Genomic DNA, 18516 nt, shown 5'->3' with positions numbered 1-18516 from the left:
AATCCTTCTTACATCTTATTTTAAATTGTTATGAAATGTTTGGTTGCCATTCTGCTAGTTCCGCAATAGGGGATCAATAACATAATTGCAAAAATAACGTTATTTACCGTTATTAAACATTGGATCGTGTGGCCCCCCCAGCGTGGTCGTGTGGGACCCCCCCAGCGGTTGTGGCCCTAAACCTAGATCGTTTATGCCACGGGCCGGCCCTGTTAGGAGGAGTGAGTCAGCCACAGTGCAGCACCCAGGGAACCAACTCCAGTTCTGAGGCCAGGTCAAGGGCAATGAGTGTACCTAACCTAATATGCATGCCTTTTGGTGGAAACCAGAAGGAGTACCAGAAGGAAACCCACACGGGACACAGGAAGAACATGCAGACTCCACAAAGAGAGGATCCAGCCCGGGCCTCGATCCTGAACCTCCTCCTTGCGAGGCTAGCCATTTCATTTGCCCATCATCAAATGACAATAAACGTGAGAGACTAGAGAGTCCTAGCATAATATTTGCTTTCAGGACATTTACACTGCCCACACACCAGCGCAATGGCTTAAACTTGTTTGTTTTTTTTTGATGATAGCACCCTTGCATTGTCAGTAATGCCAGCACGCCCCCACAAAAGTAATGTCCTCATTCTGCATTGCGGTCAGCTTGGAGAATATGCTTTTGAAATAACCAACTGGCTTAATGATAGTGTACAAAAGAAATGCTAATGCACTCATGCAGGTAAATAACAGCATTTAGCCTACTACTTGTGCATGCCTGCGCCTACCTAAAATAATATTATGAAGCAGACACTGTAAAACATTATGCATACTTAGTTATATGTATTTTACTTTATAAATAGTCTAATATTAACATTCAAACTCATGCACATCTAAAAGAAAAAAATCCTTCGTACCATGCTATTTTATTGTTCCACAAATTTTTTTTATTATTATTATTACATTGCATTACATTACAGGCATTTAGCAGATGCTCTTATCCAGAGCGACGTACAACAAGCGCATCAGTTCAAAATAATTATTATTACTATTATTATACTTTTATACCAGCGATGCAGTAAATCGGGGGACTTGGTTGTTTAAAGAGGTTTTTTTACGGTCTTTACGGTACCGGATATACTTTTTCCCAACCTAGGGACTTGGGCTCTTCCTGTGAAAGACTGGGCGATTCTTAACAGGGTCGTTCGGTTTTATAGGCTTCGAGGAAGTGGGTTTTAATGTAAATAAAATATTTTATATTATGGGGTTATTTTATTTATCCGTATATTAACAATTCTGTGGTCACGGCTTGTAAGTAACTTATGTTATTTGACTTGGACCGTTTCTTTGTCGCAGGGAAACAATGAAGGCCTAGCGGCGAGCAGTCAGAAAACCGATGACAGGCCGGTCGGATCAGCGAGGCTTGTGATGAGTGACTGACAGGTATCCAGGTAAAGTTAGCGAATTAAACCATAGCATTAGCATGCTTATATGATGTTAATGTTGTATTAGCGCTATGTATTATTTATTCCCGTTCCTTATTAGTTTTAAGTGCCAGCCACCTGACGACGATTCTACTTCTCGCTAGCTAGTCAGCTTATAAGATATACCATTTGCAAGCTTGTCCTTAGACTAGCTGTACGTTTTATGCGATAACTGGATAGCTAGCTAGCTAGTAAGGTTTTGCAAAGGTTTTACAGCTAACGTTATCGATCTTAACTATTTCTATTCTGCTCTACAGGGCAGGATGTTCAGTGGTGAAAAGGTGTCCGTTCCAGGCCACATATGAACTAATCTGGTAAGTAACGTTCGTCATAAGCTAATAAACCAGTAGCCTATCAAGTAGCTACGGAAATAAAAACCTGCTTCACAGATCGCTAGTCAGCAAGGTAGATGTCGATCGATCATAAGTGTCCTTTATTTCATTGTTAGCCGTGCAGTTTTTTTTAAATCGGTGATTCAAGCAGAACGTAGAGGTGAGAGGTGATCTTAAGTCGCGTAATTGTGCAGGACAGTTTGTGTTTAACTGCCCTCTTCCTGCACTCAGGTATGGCTTCCCAGCTTCAGGTCTTCTCTCCGCCTTCGGTGTCGTCCAGTGCCTTCTGCCGCGTGAAGAAACTGAAGGTGGAGAGCTGTGGTTGGGATGTGACCAGCCAGGCGGGAGAGAGCAAGTACTATCCTCTGAGCCCCACTCAGGTAAACTCCACTGCCCGGGCTGCCATGGCGGGCCAGGCCCCCAGCTACAACCCCGCCGGCATGGCCTACAACCCCCCCAATCTGGTGTTTCCACCCGCGGGGGGGTCCCGCGGGCAGGTCGTGGTGCGCGCCGCCGACAGCACGGGGAGCCTGCCGGGGGCCTCCGGTCACCGGGGCAACGACAACCCGCACGCGCACCGGGAGCTGGGGCAGAAGTACGGCCTGAAGCGCAAGAGCGAGGAGGTGGACAGCGGCGGCAGCGTCCAGATCCTGGAGGAGCTGTCAGCGCCAGTGCTGTCCAACCGGACCGGCGCCGGGACCACCGCGCAGTCCATCGCCCACTCGGCCTCCACCACCAAGAGCAGCACCTCCAACAGCGAGGGCGACTACCAGCTGGTGCAGCACGAGATCCTCTGCTCCGTGGCCAACAGCTACGAGGTGCTGGAGTTCCTGGGCCGCGGCACCTTCGGCCAGGTGGCCAAGTGCTGGAAGCGGGGGACCAACGAGATCGTGGCCATCAAGATCCTGAAGAACCACCCCTCTTACGCTCGTCAGGGGCAGATTGAGGTGGGTCGCGCTGCAGGACGCTGTCGAACGGGTTTTGGCAAGCAGTAAGTAAAGGTGCGGTTGAGGAAGCATGTGGGTGATTTAAATGGTATGATTAATAGTTTAGAAATTTTTAGAAAACAAGGCTGTTTGGGAGAGTGTTCTGTTGGAGGTTCCAAGCATAAACGAAGTTAGCGGCTCTAATGAGGCTGATTCGCTCTGGATAAGAGCGTCTGCCAAATGCCTGTAATGTAATGTAATGTAAATGATTCATGGTACTAACTAGACCAGTGGTTACCAGCCCTGTTCCTGGACTGTCTTGTAGGTTTTCATCCAACCCTAACAAAGCACCTCTCATTTAATACCGGTGCCAAATTAGGATTGATATGAAAACTAACAGGATGGTAGATCTCCAGGAATAGAGTTGGTTACAACTGAACTAGGCCCTTTCACCTGCGTGAATTTTCCCGAGAGAACCACATTAAGCCGCCGCTTCTCCGCGTCGCCGTCCCCAGGTGAACATCCTGGGCCGTCTGAGCTCGGAGAACGCCGACGAGTTCAACTTCGTGCGCTCGTACGAGTGCTTCCAGCACAAGAGCCACACCTGCCTGGTGTTCGAGATGCTGGAGCAGAACCTGTACGACTTCCTCAAGCACAGCAAGTTCAGCCCGCTGCTGCTCAAGTGCATCCGGCCCGTGCTGCAGCAGGTGGCCACCGCCCTGATGAAGCTCAAGAGCCTGGGCCTCATCCACGCCGACCTCAAGCCCGAGAACATCATGCTGGTGGACCCGCTCCGCCAGCCCTACCGCGTCAAGGTCATCGACTTCGGCTCGGCCAGCCACGTCTCCAAGGCCGTCTGCTCCACCTACCTGCAGTCGCGCTACTACAGGTGAGCCCCGCCCCGGGGACGCCCGATTCGCTCCCTCAGGCACTTCCTGTTCCTGGGGGCTGGTCCTGTTGGCCATGTGACCAATGAGGGTTACTCAATGATGGCGAATGGCCTGGCTCTCCCTGTGAGACTTCTTAGTGTTGAATATTGTTCAGAGCGTAAGTTCTGTGACTATCAGGTCATGTTGTGGTCAGGTTTTATGTGGAGACCTGCTGCTACAATGCCTGATCTTAAGAGAACTTGAGGAAAACTATTATTTCTCAAAAAAAAAAACCTGTTTAAAAATCTGTTTGCCCAGTTTTCATTTAATTGGCCGTCAAAAAAAAATTGCAGCTTTATAATATTTTCTTTGTAATCCAAGGAGGGCATTTGACATACCCAGCAAATATTAAATGAATGTCACTTGCATGGATTTTTACGTAAATACTCTCAAAATTTCTATACAGGTTTATTTCCTTAAACATCAAACCTGTGTAGCCAGGTTGAGTGGCTGTGGGATGTTGTCCACATTGACTCAGTCTTGCTCTTGCCCTTGCTGCTTTGCCCTTTTTGGACGCAGGGCTCCGGAGATCGTCCTGGGCCTGCCCTTCTGCGAGGCCATAGACATGTGGTCGCTGGGCTGCGTCATTGCCGAACTCTTCCTGGGGTGGCCCCTGTACCCCGGGGCCTCTGAGTACGACCAGGTCAGTCTCTTTGCGCCTCCTGGGAACTGCTTGGCAAATAACTTCCAAAAAATACCTAATCCTCAAAGGGTAAGGTATTTAAAAAATGGTTTTAAAAATACAAGCGTAAGCCTAAAAATGTCTTTCACCTGGAGAAAGATTGACATACTTTAATTTAACAGCCGAGTAATGGTAGTCAGCTCACCGGTAATTGTTTATGCTTTGAAACCTTGTGATTTAGATTTTCTTTTTTTATTTTTTTTTGCGCATTGGTTTGCATGTAAAAAGAATGTGTAAGCTTGTTGCTTGTTACATCCTCTGGATCGGAGCATCGGCTGAAGGCCTAAAATGTGAATGTGAATGTGAATGTGAATGTGAATGTGAATGTGAATGTGAAAGTGAATGTGAATGTGAAAGTGAATGTGAATGTGAAAGTGACCGGCTTGGGTGTTTTTGTGCAGATCCGGTACATCTCCCAGACCCAGGGTCTGCCGGCCGAGTACCTCCTGAGCGCCGGGACCAAGACCAGCCGCTTCTTCCACCGCGGCCCCGACGCCAGCTACCCTCTCTGGAGGCTGAAGGTGAGCGGCGGCGTGCGGGGCGGCAGTGTAGTGTAATGGGCAAGGAGCTGGACTTGTAACCTGAAGGTCTCAGGTTCAATTCCCGGGTAGGACACTGCCATTGTACCCTTGAGCAAGGTACTGCATTGCTTCAGTATATATCCAGCTGTATAAATGGATGCAATGTAATGCTATGTAAAAAAAAAAAGGTTGTGTAAGTCGCTCTGGATAAGAGCGTCTGCTAAATGCCTGTAATGTAATGTAATGTGAAGCACAAAAGACGGCCTTTTAACAGCAGCCATGATCTGACCTCCCCATCCACAAACTGCCGAGCCTTCACTCCGAGCTCGCTGGGGGTCCAGGCGCTGATTCCGTAGGCAAAACTTCTTTATATCCTGCAGTTTCCAGACCCTTTTAGATGAGGCTAAAGCCTGAACTGCACCAGGAGCTGAGCGGGTTCTGCTTAGTGGACGCTGTGCGGCACCCTCCTCTTTGTTCAGACTTGACGCTGGAACTACTGCATTTCTGTGCCCTAAGCGGTTATCCACAGCATGGGCGCTGAAAGGAAGCGCACGCCGCATAGCATCTACTGTGTCCGCTCCGCTCCGCTCCTGGTGCAAATCCGGCCCTAGCTTTCCCTCCAGCCTTTCCGCGGTGTATTGATCTGTTCCGCGTCGGCGTCCCGCCCCTCTCTGGCCTGCAGACACCAGCAGAACACGAGGGCGAGATGGGGATCAAGTCCAAGGAGGCGCGGAAGTACATCTTCAACTGCCTGGATGACATGATGCAGGTAATGGGATTGGCTGCGCCTCAGTGGCGTGACAGATTCATCTCATGTCTGTTGCACTGTTATGCAAGAAGTGGTGACAGAGTGCAGGACCAGAGGGGATACAGGTGCAGTGAAGTTCATAAAATAAGTTAAAAAACCAGTAAAACTTGAAATTAGCATGGTAGCTGTCAGTTTAAAAATGGGAATCTGCAATAATTAATTCACCAAACCAAGTTTTGAAAAGTCTATTTGAATAATCTGTTAGGTCACTTATGAGGGAGGCAGGTATAGATTTTGCTGTAATAATTATAGTAGTTAAGGGCTTTTCTTACAAATTTTCAAAACCTTCAACCTGCATCTGGCCATGCGTCCAGGTGAACATGTCCACTAACCTGTGTCTGACTGTGCCCAGGTGAACATGTCCACTAACCTGTGTCTGACTGTGTCCAGGTGAACATGTCCACTAACCTGTGTCTGACTGTGTCCAGGTGAACATGTCCACTAACCTGTGTCTGACTGTGCCCAGGTGAACATGTCCACTAACCTGTGTCTGACTGTGTCCAGGTGAACATGTCCACTAACCTGTGTCTGACTCTGTCCAGGTGAACATGTCCACTAACCTGTGTCTGACTGTGTCCAGGTGAACATGTCCACTAACCTGTGTCTGACTGTGCCCAGGTGAACATGTCCACTAGCCTGTGTCTGACTGTGCCCAGGTGAACATGTCCACTAACCTGTGTCTGACTGTGCCCAGGTGAACATGTCCACTAACCTGTGTCTGACTGTGCCCAGGTGAACATGTCCACTAACCTGGAAGGGACGGACATGTTGGCGGAGAAGGCGGACAGGAGGGAGTTCATCGATCTCCTGAAGAAGATGCTGACTCTGGACGCTGACAAACGCATCACTCCCATCAAGACCCTGGCCCACCCCTTTGTGACCATGGCCCACCTGCTGGACTTCCCCCACAGCTCCCAGTAAGAGTCTTTCAGCCTGACCCTGACCCCTAACCCTGACTACCTAACCCTAACCCACCTGCTGGACTTCCCCCACAGCTCCCAGTAAGAGTCTTTCAGCCTGACCCTGACCCCTAACCCTGACTACCTAACCCTAACCCACCTGCTGGACTTCCCCCACAGCTCCCAGTAAGAGTCTTTCAGCCTGACCCTGACCCCTAACCCTGACTACCTAACCCTAACCCACCTGCTGGACTTCCCCCACAGCTCCCAGTAAGAGTCTTTCAGCCTGACCCTGACCCCTAACCCTGACTACCTAACCCTAACCCACCTGCTGGACTTCCCCCACAGCTCCCAGTAAGAGTCTTTCAGCCTGACCCTGACCCCTAACCCTGACTACCTAACCCTAACCCACCTGCTGGACTTCCCCCACAGCTCCCAGTAAGAGTCTTTCAGCCTGACCCTGACCCCTAACCCTGACTACCTAACCCTAACCCACCTGCTGGACTTCCCCCACAGCTCCCAGTAAGAGTCTTTCAGCCTGACCCTGACCCCTAACCCTGACTACCTAACCCTAACCCACCTGCTGGACTTCCCCCACAGCTCCCAGTAAGAGTCTTTCAGCCTGACCCTGACCCCTAACCCTGACTACCTAACCCTAACCCACCTGCTGGACTTCCCCCACAGCTCCCAGTAAGAGTCTTTCAGCCTGACCCCTGACCCCCTAACCCTAACCCACCTGCTGGACGTCCGGACCCTGACTCTGACCCCCTAACCAAAAAAAGTCCTTAAAATCAAGCCCTGATTCCTGTTTTTGCCTGTACTCCTTTGATGATGGCGCTGACATACCCGGGTTCGAGCAGGGTTGTGTAGCCTTGTCCTGTGAAGTGGGAGTAGGACTCTTTCAGAGTGGAGTTTTAGCTGAATCCCTGTGTATCTCCTGCAGCGTGAAGTCCTGCTTCCAGAACATGGAGATCTGCAAGCGCAGGTGCACGTCCTTCGACAGCGGGAAGAGCCTCTTCGCCCCCAACGCGGCCCCCAACGCTGCCGCCAACCTCACCGTCACCTTCAGCAGCCAGCTCAACCAGCACAATCAGGTGGGGGGCTCTGGGGGTCTGGGGGTGGGGCAGAGGGGGGGGGGTGCACTGTTTTAGGACTGCCGATTGGTCGTCTTTCGGTGAATTACAAAATACACTGAGACGCTGAATGCAGATTTTTCGCGTAAGGAATCACATCATGTGAATTGGTTGTCAGATTAAGGAAACCACTGCTATGGTTGAATGATGTGACCACAGACATGGTTAAGTGATGTCACCACAGACGTGGTTAAATGATGTTGCAACTGCAAACATCCCCTTTGCTTGACCCTTTGAAGAGTACGCTTTTTTTCAGAATTTTTTTTTTTTCAGAATTCTAAGTCAGTGTTCTAGTGCTCTGTTGCATTCCGTTGCCAGTAGTGATCCTTACATCAGCGTTAGAATGTTGAGTTAAGAACATTCCAGTCGCCTTATAAAGGGTTAAGTGTGAACGCCGCTGTCAAAGGGCTGGTCAGCCTGCTGGTGGTGAACGTGCTCTCTGGCTCCCTCTGCTGGACAGGTGGCCTCGGCGGGCGGCCCCTCCCTCTCCCTCAACAGCAGCGTGCCCCTGCTGAACTACCAGCCGGCCCTGTACCAGCAGGCCACCATCAACATCCCCGGCCTGCCCCAGCAGAGCGTGCCGCTGCAGACCCGCCCCGCCCAGCTGTGCGCTCAGACCGAGCCCTTCCAGCAGACCCTCATCGTGTGCCCGCCCACCATCCAGGGTGAGAGAGGCCTGCCCTTCATTGCAATTAGCCCTACCCCTCCCTGCAATTAGCCCTACCCCTAACCCTAACCCGCCCACCATCCAGGGTGAGAGCGGCCTGCCCTTCACTGCAATTATCACGGTCTCATAGTACACTCAGTCTGTGACGGCTAATGCTAATTTTCACACACGCACTCTGTTGCATTAGCGAGCACGGTCTGTGTCGCCATTAGTGCCGTTTAAGTTGTGTGTGACAGTGTGTGTGACAGAGTGTTCTCGGAGGCAGGGGTTAGCCGGTTGCCGTGGTTTCTGTGTGACGTGTGTGTGTGTCCTGCAGGGCTCCAGACCTCCAGTAAGCACACGGCCTTCCCTGTGAGGATGGACAATCCTGTGCCCCTGGTCCCGCAGAACCAGCCCGCCCAGCCTCTGCAGATCCAGTCAGGCATGCTTGCACAGGTGAGACCTGCGTGCGTAAGCGTGTGTGTGCGTGCGTGTGTGTGTGTGTGTGTGTGTGCGTGCGCTCGTGTGTGTGCGTGCGTGTGTGCACGCATGTGTGTGTCTGTGTGTGTGTATGTGTGTGTGTGTGTGTGCATGCGTGTGTGTGTCTGTGTGTGTGTGTGTGCGCTCGTGTGTGCACGCATGTTTGTGTCTGTGTGTGTGTGTGTGTGCATGTGTGCATGTGTGTGTCTGTGTGTGTGTGTGTGTATGTGTGTGTGTGTGTGTGTGTGTGTGTGCATGTGTGCATGTGTGCATGCGTGTGTGTGTCTGTGTGTGTGTGTGTGTGTGTGTGTGGGGCCCTCACAGTCCACCCCAGTCTGTCTGTCTGTTCCCTGAGAGAGTCGTCTTGATTCCCTCTCCTTCTGCCAAACACTGACAATTCTTTTTTCTTTTTCTTTTGAGTCCGAGTTTCTGAATATAGAACAGCAATTTCCATTTTAATGCTTTAATGCTTGTGGTTCAGTGGAACATGCTGTGCTTTAGAACTAATTTGTTTTGCAGAAAAGAGTTGCAAGAAAAGATCTTGTTCCAGTAAAAGTGACGTCATTGGCTCCCAGAGCCAAAGTTATTATGTTGCGAGTTGTTTGGAGAGGAATTACTTGGAGGCAGCCGTGGCCTTGCATAACAGCCACTGCCGAGCCGACTGAACAAGTGAGCAGAACTGTGACCCTCTGAGTCAAATCTGTGACCATCCTCAACTGTGACCCTCCAGGCCTAGTCTGTGACCATCCACTACTGTGACGCACACACACACATTGTGCTCCCAATGCAGTATTTTTAAATGGCCGGGGAAGTGAGCAAGTGTGAAATGTGACAGTGGTTTTATTTCCCTGAAGTATGGGGGGTGAGTGTGTTCCAGTTAGGACAGCCTCTGCACTGCTGTCCATCCCGGCACGTTTGGTGTCTCCAGAGGTTGCGGTGTGTACTGTAGCTCCTCCCTCTTTCCCTCCAAACCAATCAGGGAGGCGGAGCTTCCCCTCCCCGCCCCTCCCCACGTGTTCCACTGTGATGTAAGCAGCCCTTGACTTCCTTGGTGACCCCCCTCCCCAGGGCTCCTGCACCCCCCTGATGGTGGCCACCCTGCACCCCCACGTGGCGGCGGTGGGGCCGCAGTTCTCTCTCCCGCTGGCGCTGGGATGCGGGGCGGCGAGGCCTGCCCTTCTGGAGCAGACGGCTACCGTGCTGGTAAAGCCTCACTGCGGCCCTGCGCTGACGCCCTCCCCTCCGCCTCCCCCTCTCTCTGTCTCTCTCTCCCTCTCCCCCTCCGTCTCCCCCTCTCTCTCTCTCTCTCTCTCTCCCCCCTCTCTCTCTGTCTCTCTCTCTCTGTCCCTCTCTCCCCCTCCGTCTCTCTCTCTCTCTCCCCCCGTCTCTCCCTCTCTCTGTCTCTCTCTCTCTCTGTCTTCTCTCTCTCTCTCTGTCTCTCTCTCCCACCCCCTCTGTCTCTCTCTCTCTCCCTCCCTCCCCCTCTCTCCCCCTCTGTCCATCTCTCGCTCACACTATCTCTCTGTCTCCCTCCCCCTCTCTCCCCCTCTCTCCGTCTCTCCCTCACACTCTCTCTCTGTCTTTCCTTCTCTCTCTCGCTCACACCATCTCTCTCTCTCGCCCTCCCCCCTCTGTCTGTCTCCATCTCTCTGTCGCTGTCTCTCTATCTCACTCTCTCTCTCCCTTCCCCCCTCTGTCTCCGTCTCTCTCCATCTCTCTGTCTCTCCCTCTTTCCCTCTTTCTCTCTGTTTCTCCCCCTCTCTTTGTCTCTGTCTCTCCCACTTTCTGTCTGTCTTTCTCTCTGTACCTCGTTCTCTCTCTCTCTCCCAGGGTCTTCTGAAAGCATGTGCTGATTGGTCTATTCCTTGGCCTGCGCTTTGCCTGCAGCTGCTCCCCTACCCCCTGCCCCCCCCCCCCCCGCCCCCCTCTCCTGGATGCACTCCGGCGGGGGGAACCTGTCGTTCTGACCCCTGCAGATAACCCCGTTCTCTCTCCCGGGCACACTAACCCAGCCTTGTCTGTCCCCAGGTCCTCTCCTCTTGGCCTTCGGCATGGCTGTCTGGCACGTGAATTCCCCTGTCCTGTGGAGGTCCAGCTCTGTAGCCTCTCCCGCTCTCTCTCTCTCTCTCTCTATCCCTGACTCACTGGTTCTTCTTTAACTCTCTTCAGGGATAACTGCTCCGATTCTTTCCCCCCCTGCAGGTCACTCTGTTTCGGATGCCACCTTTTTGCATTTTGGTTGTGGTTGTTTGTAACGTGTGTTTAGGCCAGCAGGGTCATGTGTTTAGGCTAGCTGGGTCATGCGCTAGGCTAATGGGGTCATGTGTCAGGCTCGTAGGGGAGATGAGAGGCCTGTCTACCAGCTGATACTCTGTTGTGACGTTGCACTGCATGCTACACCCGTGCTTCTACTTACCCATAATGCACCTGCATAACCGACTCTTTAGGACAGCGCTGCACGCAGGGACCCCTGCAGGCAGCGCTGGGTATGCGCGCCTCTTGCAGACCCTCCTGGCGCAGACGCCCGGAGCTGCATGCCTGTGGCGGGATGGCGTTTCCCCCCCCCTGAAGGAGCGGGAGCGTGACCTCCTCGTGTTTTGTGTGTGTGGCTGTCTCCAGCAGGCGTGGCCGGCGGGGACCCAGCAGATCCTCATACCTTCCACCTGGCAGCAGATGCCGGGCGTGGCCATCCACAACCCCGCCCCGCCCATCATCCCTGAATCGCCAATGGGGGCGCTCCTCTCCGATGGCTCCGCCCAGCAGATGCCCAACTGGAGGTGGGTGAATCTAGGGCCGGAAGGATCAGAACAGTGTGGACTCATCCGTTAGCTGTGAAACCTGCTCTACGTGCATCCGCCTCGGCTGTCTTTGAATTCATCGGTTGCCAGTAATGGGCTCGATCCACAGAGCTCTGGAACTTCCAAGATTAGGCCTCTTTATCTTGGCTTGGTTTTTCCCTGTCCTCAGATCGAATTCGGCTGGTCTTAGAATGCACGCAGACTTGTATCTGAAAAGTTCTGTAGAATTTTATTTGTGTTATGTAAAAAATAAATTTTTAAAAGTTGTAAACGAGAGAAACGGGCTGCGGGGTCCAGCGGTGCTCAGTGTAGGTGTCCGTCTCTCGGCAGGGGGCCCCACGGGGGCCAGTACGGCGGGGTCATGCAGCAGCCCTCCGTCCTGGGGGGTCCCATGTCCCTGGCCCCGGCCCAGCCGCTCAACATGGGCGTGGCCCATGTGGTGAGGCCCCAGCAAGGCAGCGTTTCGGGGAAGAGGTCCAAGGCCCGGCACGCCGACAGCCGTACCAGGTACCGCAAACAGTCAGCATTCATCATCTCATACACCTGGGATATGGTCAAAAACAATGGTCTGCACGTGTGTCATGAATGTCATATTAGTCTTTCGTAGGAACATTTTTAAGAACAAAAGTAAGAGTAATTTAAGAAAAGTTTTGTGAATGATGCCCATTTATTCACTTCCCCCCGTGCCCCCCCCCCCCCCCCCCCCGCAGGGCTGCCTCTCGGCTGGAGCCCTCTGTTCCCGTGACACGCACCAGCCCGCTGCGCAACTCTCCCGCCTACAGCGCCGCCGCGCTCTCTCAGCCAATCGTCATCTCCGACACGCCCAGCCCCGCCGTCAGCATCATCACCATCCACAGTGACACCGAGGACGAGGACGAGAGGAAGTTCCACCCTGCCAGGTCAGCTCACTTCCTGTCCTTGAAAGAGCAAGCCTTTCAACGTCAGGCAAATTTCAGAGCCAGAGTGCAGCCTTGTCCTCCTGCAGTTTCTCAACATTGTCTTATCCTGGGCTGTGGGAGGGAAAAAAGGATTGATACGGAATGTTAGTTTCGAGATTAACGCTCAAAATGTTTCACAATGTGTGCGGTTAACCAGACAGTTTTGCATGCATGACTGTGTGTGACTGCTTGGTAAAAATATGGTTTGTTCAGTGAAGTGTTTTCTCTATGCTTTAGTCTTGGAATGCTGTGGTAAAAGGGAAGTGCGCTCACCTGAGAGAGAATAGAATAGCCAGTCTGTTTACCTCTTATGAACTCTATGGTGCCATTTAAGCCCCCAGAACTGTCATAATGTGGCTGCGTTTTGGGGGCAGACGGCAGACGGGGGTGGGGTTTGGGGGCGTGGCCTCCGGGCTGACTGGTGGGGTTTAGGGGGCATGGCCTCCCAGCTGACGGGGGCGTGGCCTCTGGGCTGATGGGCAGGGTTTGGGGGGCATAGCCTCTGGGCTGACAGGTGGGGTTTGGGGGGGCATGGCCTCCGGGCTGATGGGCGGGGTTTGGGGGGCGTGGCCTCCGGGCTGACAGGGGCGTGGCCTTCGGGCTGATGGGTGGGGTTTGGGGGGTGTGGCCTCCGGGCTGATGGGCGGGGTTTGGGGGACATGGCCTCCGGACTGACGGGGGCGTGGCCTCCGGACTGACGGGGGCGTGGCCTCCGGGCTGACGGGCGGCTCTCTCTCTGACGCGCAGCTGCAGGGCGAGCCAGCGGACCCATGTGATCAGCTGCGTGACGGTGCACGACTCGCAGGACTCGGACTCCTCCACCGCCAGCCCGCTCAGCCCCCGGCGCCCGCCCGCCTTCGCCGAGTCCGCCCCGCGCTTCTCCAGGTCGCTCGCCGTCGTCGTGCCGTCCGTGAAGAGCCAGCCAGCAGAGGGCGCCGCCGCGCCCAAACCCGCTGCGGGGCCAGGTCTGTGGGGACTCTCCGCCACTCTCTCTCCATCCGTACTCATGCGTCGCTTCTCCTCCCCTCTGTCCATCCCTCTCTTCCCCTCCCCTCTGTCCATCCCTCTCTTCCCCTCCCCTCTGTCCATCCCTCACTTCCCCTCCCCTCTGTCCATCCCTCTCTTCCCCTCTCCTCTGTCCATCCCTCGCTTCCACACCTTCATTTTCGTGAGGGCCAAAGACCTGACACGCTAGAGGAAGACCTTCTGATCCACGTCCGTAAATGCTGCCGTTCCACTCTGACTCAAAAAGAACACTCTTCCTTATTGTGGTAGACGGTGGTGTGTATATTATCCTCATATTCGTCACTCAGAGGAAAGGACCTGACTCACTGTGATTGCATTGAATAGAGGCCTCTGTCTGGACCAGAATAGTTAAGCCAGACTTCCAGTGAAGTAGTCTGTGTTTTAATCCAGTTTCGTCAGTTTGGTGGAGAAGTAGCAGCAGGCACTGCACTGTGTTGAACTGCTTAAATGCGTCTCCTTCGGAGTCTTCTGATGCTTTGAGTCTTTGAAGCTCTGTTCCCTTGGAAGCCTCTGATGGAATGATCTTATTACCACTCACAAGACTGAACTGCGTAGGACTACCTCACAGTTCCCTGGGCCTGATTGCTCACGCTCAGTGCATTAACTGTGCCCAAACACACATTGCCAGCACATACTGTACTGTTCTCTTTTGAAGTCTGTTTTTTTCCTGCGGGGGTTTCCAGGGCAACCGCAGAGCGTTTGCAGCAAGCCGAAGAAAGCGGCGGTGCAGCAGTCCTGTGGCGCGGGGTTCAGCGGCGAGCGGCATCACAGAGCGGCGCCAAGTCGATCGCAGCCCCTCAACCTCAGCCAGGTAAATACACGCAGCTGGGCCTTAGAGCTGGGCCTTAGAGCTGGGCCTCAGAGAGCTGGGCCTCAGAGCTGGGCCTTAGAGCTGGGCCTCAGAGTTGGGCCTCAAGGCTGGGCCTTAGAGCTGGGCCTCAGAGTTGGGCCTCAAGGCTGGGCCTTAGAGATGGGCCTCTGAGCTGGGCTTTGGAGCTAGGCCTTAGAGCTGGGCCTCAGAGCTGGGCCTCAGAGAGCTGGGCCTTAGAGCTGGGCCTCAGAGCTGGGCCTTAGAGCGGGGCCTCAGAGCGGGGCCTCAGAGCTGGGCCTCAGAGCTGGGCCTTAGAGCTGGGCCTTAGAACTAGGCCTCAGCTGGGCCTTAGAGCTGGGCCTCAGAGTTGGGCCTCAAGGCTGGGCCTTAGAGATGGGCCTCAGAGCTGGGCCTCTGAGCTGGGCCTCAGAGAGCTGGGCCTTAGAGCTGGGCCTCAGAGCTGGGCCTCAGAGAGCTGGGCCTTAGAGCTGGGCCTCAGAGTGGGGCCTCAGAGCTGGGCCTCAGAGCTGGGCCTCAGAGCTGCGCCTCAGAGCTGGGCCTCAGAGCTGGGCCTCAGAGCTGGGCCTCAGAGCTGGGCCTTAGAGAGCTGGGCCTTAGAGCGGGGCCTCAGAGCGGGGCCTCAGAGCTGGGCCTCAGAGAGCTGGGCCTTAGAGCTGGGCCTTAGAGTATATTAAGATATAATAATAAATCTGATGTTTAGTGGATGCTGTTATGCTGGTGGACTATCAAGGTAATATGCTAGCCGAAAATAGCTGGTTTAGCTAGTTGACTAGCTAGCACACTTGCTAACTAGCTAGCTGGCACACTTCTTACTCTGGATAGCTAGCTAGCTCTATGTTTGCAGTCACCCTCTGATTTGCATGTGGTACACTTAAAAATTATATTGAAGGACTTTCTAATTTCCATCGAAAGGAAAATCTATTTTAAGATTCAGGCAATGTGCATTTGCGAGGAAGCGGTGCTGAAGTACTAAATGAAGGTTGAATGGAGCTGCTTATCTAGTTAGCGGTCTCAGACTGCTCCACAGTAAGCCAGTGTGAACGCTAAAGGAAGCTCAAAACTGAAGGCTTTTTGTTCTTTCGTGTTTCCCGTCAGGTCCAGCCTGCCGTGTCCTCCTCTCACGAGCACGCGGGCAGTGGCGGCGGCGGCTCTTCCCGCCGGCAGCACACCTACCCCCCCGTCTCGGCGCATTCCCGCTACCGCCTGCAGGAGGCGCCGCTCTTCAGCTCCGCCCCCAGCCTGTACACCTACCCGGCGTCCGTGGCGCTGGCGTCCGCCTCCCAGGCCGTGGACCAGCTGCTGGCCTCCGGACAGGGCTCCGCCCCCTCGTCCTCCCGCCACGGCGGGGGCCCCGGCGGGCCCTACGCCGCCCCCGCCGTCCTGCGGAAGGACGCCGTGGGCGTGGGGGTGGGGCACGGCCTGCCCTCCCAGTACCAGCACCAGTTCCCCAGCCAGCCCTACATCACCCCGACCGCCCGCGCCAACGCCGCCTACAGCGGCTACCAGCTTAGCCCCAGGAAGCTAAACCAGTACCCCTATCTGTGAGTGCCACAGCTAAACCAGTACCCCTATCTGTGAGTGCCGCAGCTAAACCAGTACCCCTATCTGTGAACGCCACAGCTAAACCAGTACCCCTATCTGTGAGCACCGCAGCTAAACCAGTACCCCTATCTGTGAGTGCCACAGCTAAACCAGTACCCCTATCTGTGAGTGCCGCAGCTAAACCAGTACCCCTATCTGTGAGCACCGCAGCTAAACCAGTACCCCTATCTGTGAGCACCTCAGCTAAACCAGTACCCCTATCTGTGAGTGCACAGCTAAACCAGTACCCCTATCTGTGAGTGCCACAGCTAAACCAGTACCCCTATCTGTGAGTGCCACAGCTAAACCAGTACCCCTATCTGTGAGTGCCACAGCTAAACCAGTACCCCTATCTGTGAGTGCCACAGTTAAACCAGTACCCCTATCTGTGAGCACCTCAGCTAAACCAGTACCCCTATCTGTGAGTGCCACAGCTAAACCAGTACCCCTATCTGTGAGTGCCACAGTTAAACCAGTACCCCTATCTGTGAGCACCTCAGCTAAACCAGTACCCCTATCTGTGAGTGCCGCAGCTAAACCAGTACCCCTATCTGTGAGTGCCACAGCTGCATAGAACTCGCCAGGCCACACCGCAAGACCAAACGAGACCACGCCCACATGCTGTGATATCTGCAGGAGCCACTCTGAGGTTTACTGTAGAGATTTCAGCCTCTACATGCTGGACCCACTCTGAGGTTTACTGTAGAGACTTCAGCCTCTACATGCTGTGAGATCTGCAAGAGCCACCCTGAGGTTTACTGTAGAGATTTCAGCCTTTACATGTTGGAGCCACTCTGAGGTTTACTGTAGAGACTTCAGCCTCTACATGCTGTGAGATCTGCAGGAGCCACTCTGAGGTTTACTGTAGAGACTTCAGCCTCTACATGCTGGAGCCACTCTGAGGTTTACTGTAGAGACTTCAGCCTCTACATGCTGTGAGATCTGCAGGAGCCACTCTGAGGTTTACTGTAGAGACTTCAGCCTCTACATGCTGGAGCCACTCTGAGGTTTACTGTAGAGACTTCAGCCTCTACATGCTGTGAGATCTGCAGGAGCCACTCTGAGGTTTACTGTAGAGACTTCAGCCTCTACATGCTGGAGCCACTCTGAGGTTTACTGTAGAGACCTCTGCCTATATTCTCAACTAAATCTGGTGTGGTGTGCTTCATGCTTTTCATGTTTTTTTTAATGTAATTTTGAGAGTTTTAAAGCCTTGATGTATTATTTTAATATTTGCATTTTTTTTAACTTTTTACTTATTTTTATTTTTTAAACAAATAGGTTTTTAGTATTTTTGTTATTCGTTTTTAATGGTAATGTAAAACACAGCGTATTTTGGCAGGTTAACTACATTTTTTCCATTTTTGATTTTTGGGAGCGTTACTATTAAAATGCAGTGCCTCTAGGTGCCTCTAGGGGGCTGCGTACATGAATCTAGGAAGGCTGATTGCTGACCAACACGCACACCTGCTTTTTAAATTATCCGTTTAATTTTCTTTTTGCAAGCACACTAATCTTACACTGCACTGTGTTCACATGCTGACAAAACAAGGGGTAGAAGAAACACGTATAACCTCTGTATGCTCTTGTAAGTTCCATTGTAATCCACAATGTTTAACTTTTCTTTTTCTTTTTTGCACGTCTTTTGAGTCTTGTCAGGGATCATCCCGGGCAACTGGTCTCCCCGATCTAAACCTACATTTTAGCTTGTTCATCCAACCCCATATCTCTGTTGGCTTTGTGTGTGTGTGTGTGTGTGTGTATTCTGAATGTTAACTTGCAGTTTCCCTCTATAGTGTAAGTTAGTCTCTGGGTTTCATTAAAAAAGTAGAAAAAAGGACTGTTAAAAAATGGTTTTGTTTAACTGTAAGACGAGTTACAGATATAGATACAGTAGCAAAGGCTGTCAGTGGGTAGAGAAACTAAAAAAAGAAATGTGTACACACTAACAGTCTCTCTCGTTTAGACTATTAGACTTGTGCAAACCTGTTTTGGTGAGACTTTAAAAAAAAGTTTGTTTCATACATGCCATGGCAATATGAAATTCAACGCGACAGACACATTAAACTTTAAATTCTCTGTAAAATATATTTTAGTGTTTCGGTAAATTAATAGGTCATATTACTCCACAATATCAGGATATGTTGTATTTTGTAATAAGACAAGAATTCACCCCTCACTATCACTGTTGTTCAATAAATGCAATGTAATCCCTTTCCTATATGTTGATTCTGTCATTGAAAAATATATTTGCACTGTGCTAAGACTATGAATAATTATGGTATATCATTTATCGTTTTGCTGATACTTTAATCATATTTTGGGCCTCAGAAAAATAATTGTATTTCAAATAATGAAGGTGGAAAACTTGGGCAAATCAAGTGTCATTATCTATACCCGCTTATCCTGGGCAGGGTTGTGGGGGGTGCTGGAGCCTATCCCATTGTGCATTGGGCAAGAGGCAGGAATACACCCTGGACATCTATCGCAGGGCAGCAAATCAAATGTTCCTGGTAAAAT

General features: G+C 52.3%; 1 protein-coding gene across 10 annotated transcripts; it reads left to right on the top strand.

Annotated features, from left to right (window-relative positions):
* Positions 1-1123: 1123 nt before the first annotated feature.
* LOC118211229 (homeodomain-interacting protein kinase 1-like) lies at positions 1124-18219 on the top strand. Of its 10 annotated transcripts, XR_004761979.1 has the most exons (21): positions 1124-1221; positions 1338-1432; positions 1723-1779; positions 2029-2744; positions 3239-3612; positions 4172-4295; positions 4736-4855; positions 5538-5624; positions 6396-6580; positions 7506-7656; positions 8156-8360; positions 8679-8797; positions 9890-10024; positions 11441-11598; positions 11950-12126; positions 12330-12518; positions 13305-13522; positions 14267-14394; positions 15511-16645; positions 16796-16899; positions 17108-18219. XR_004761979.1 is itself a non-coding variant. In XM_035388274.1 (19 exons), the coding sequence occupies exons 4-19, from the start codon at positions 2031-2033 to the stop codon at positions 15958-15960; spliced, it is 3531 nt and encodes a 1176-aa protein (XP_035244165.1). In that variant the 5' UTR covers positions 1124-1221; positions 1338-1432; positions 1723-1779; positions 2029-2030; the 3' UTR covers positions 15961-18219. The 10 variants fall into 10 exon arrangements, 4 of the variants coding, with proteins under 4 accessions (XP_035244165.1, XP_035244163.1, XP_035244167.1 ...); XR_004761978.1 differs by having other exon boundaries at positions 16796-18219; XR_004761977.1 differs by having other exon boundaries at positions 16750-18219.
* The last annotated feature ends 297 nt before the right edge of the window (positions 18220-18516 follow it).

The sequence above is a fragment of the Anguilla anguilla genome, chromosome 13 (assembly GCF_013347855.1).
Source record: "Anguilla anguilla isolate fAngAng1 chromosome 13, fAngAng1.pri, whole genome shotgun sequence".
NCBI classification, from domain to species: Eukaryota; Metazoa; Chordata; class Actinopteri; order Anguilliformes; family Anguillidae; genus Anguilla; species Anguilla anguilla.
The sequence above is the reverse complement of the archived record's forward strand: the minus strand, read 5'-3'. Positions and strand labels throughout refer to the sequence as shown.

What these genes read in the sequence shown, in the direction of transcription:
- LOC118211229 (XM_035388272.1), top strand. Translation starts at nt 2,031, where the DNA reads ATGGCTTCCCAGCTTCAGGTCTTCTCTCCGCCTTCGGTGTCGTCCAGT. An exon ending in CTCGTCAGGGGCAGATTGAG is followed by an intron (nt 2,745 to 3,238) that starts GTGGGTCGCGCT and finishes CGCCGTCCCCAG; the next exon opens with GTGAACATCCTGGGCCGTCT. An exon ending in AGCCCCTCAACCTCAGCCAG is followed by an intron (nt 14,395 to 15,510) that starts GTAAATACACGC and finishes GTTTCCCGTCAG; the next exon opens with GTCCAGCCTGCCGTGTCCTC.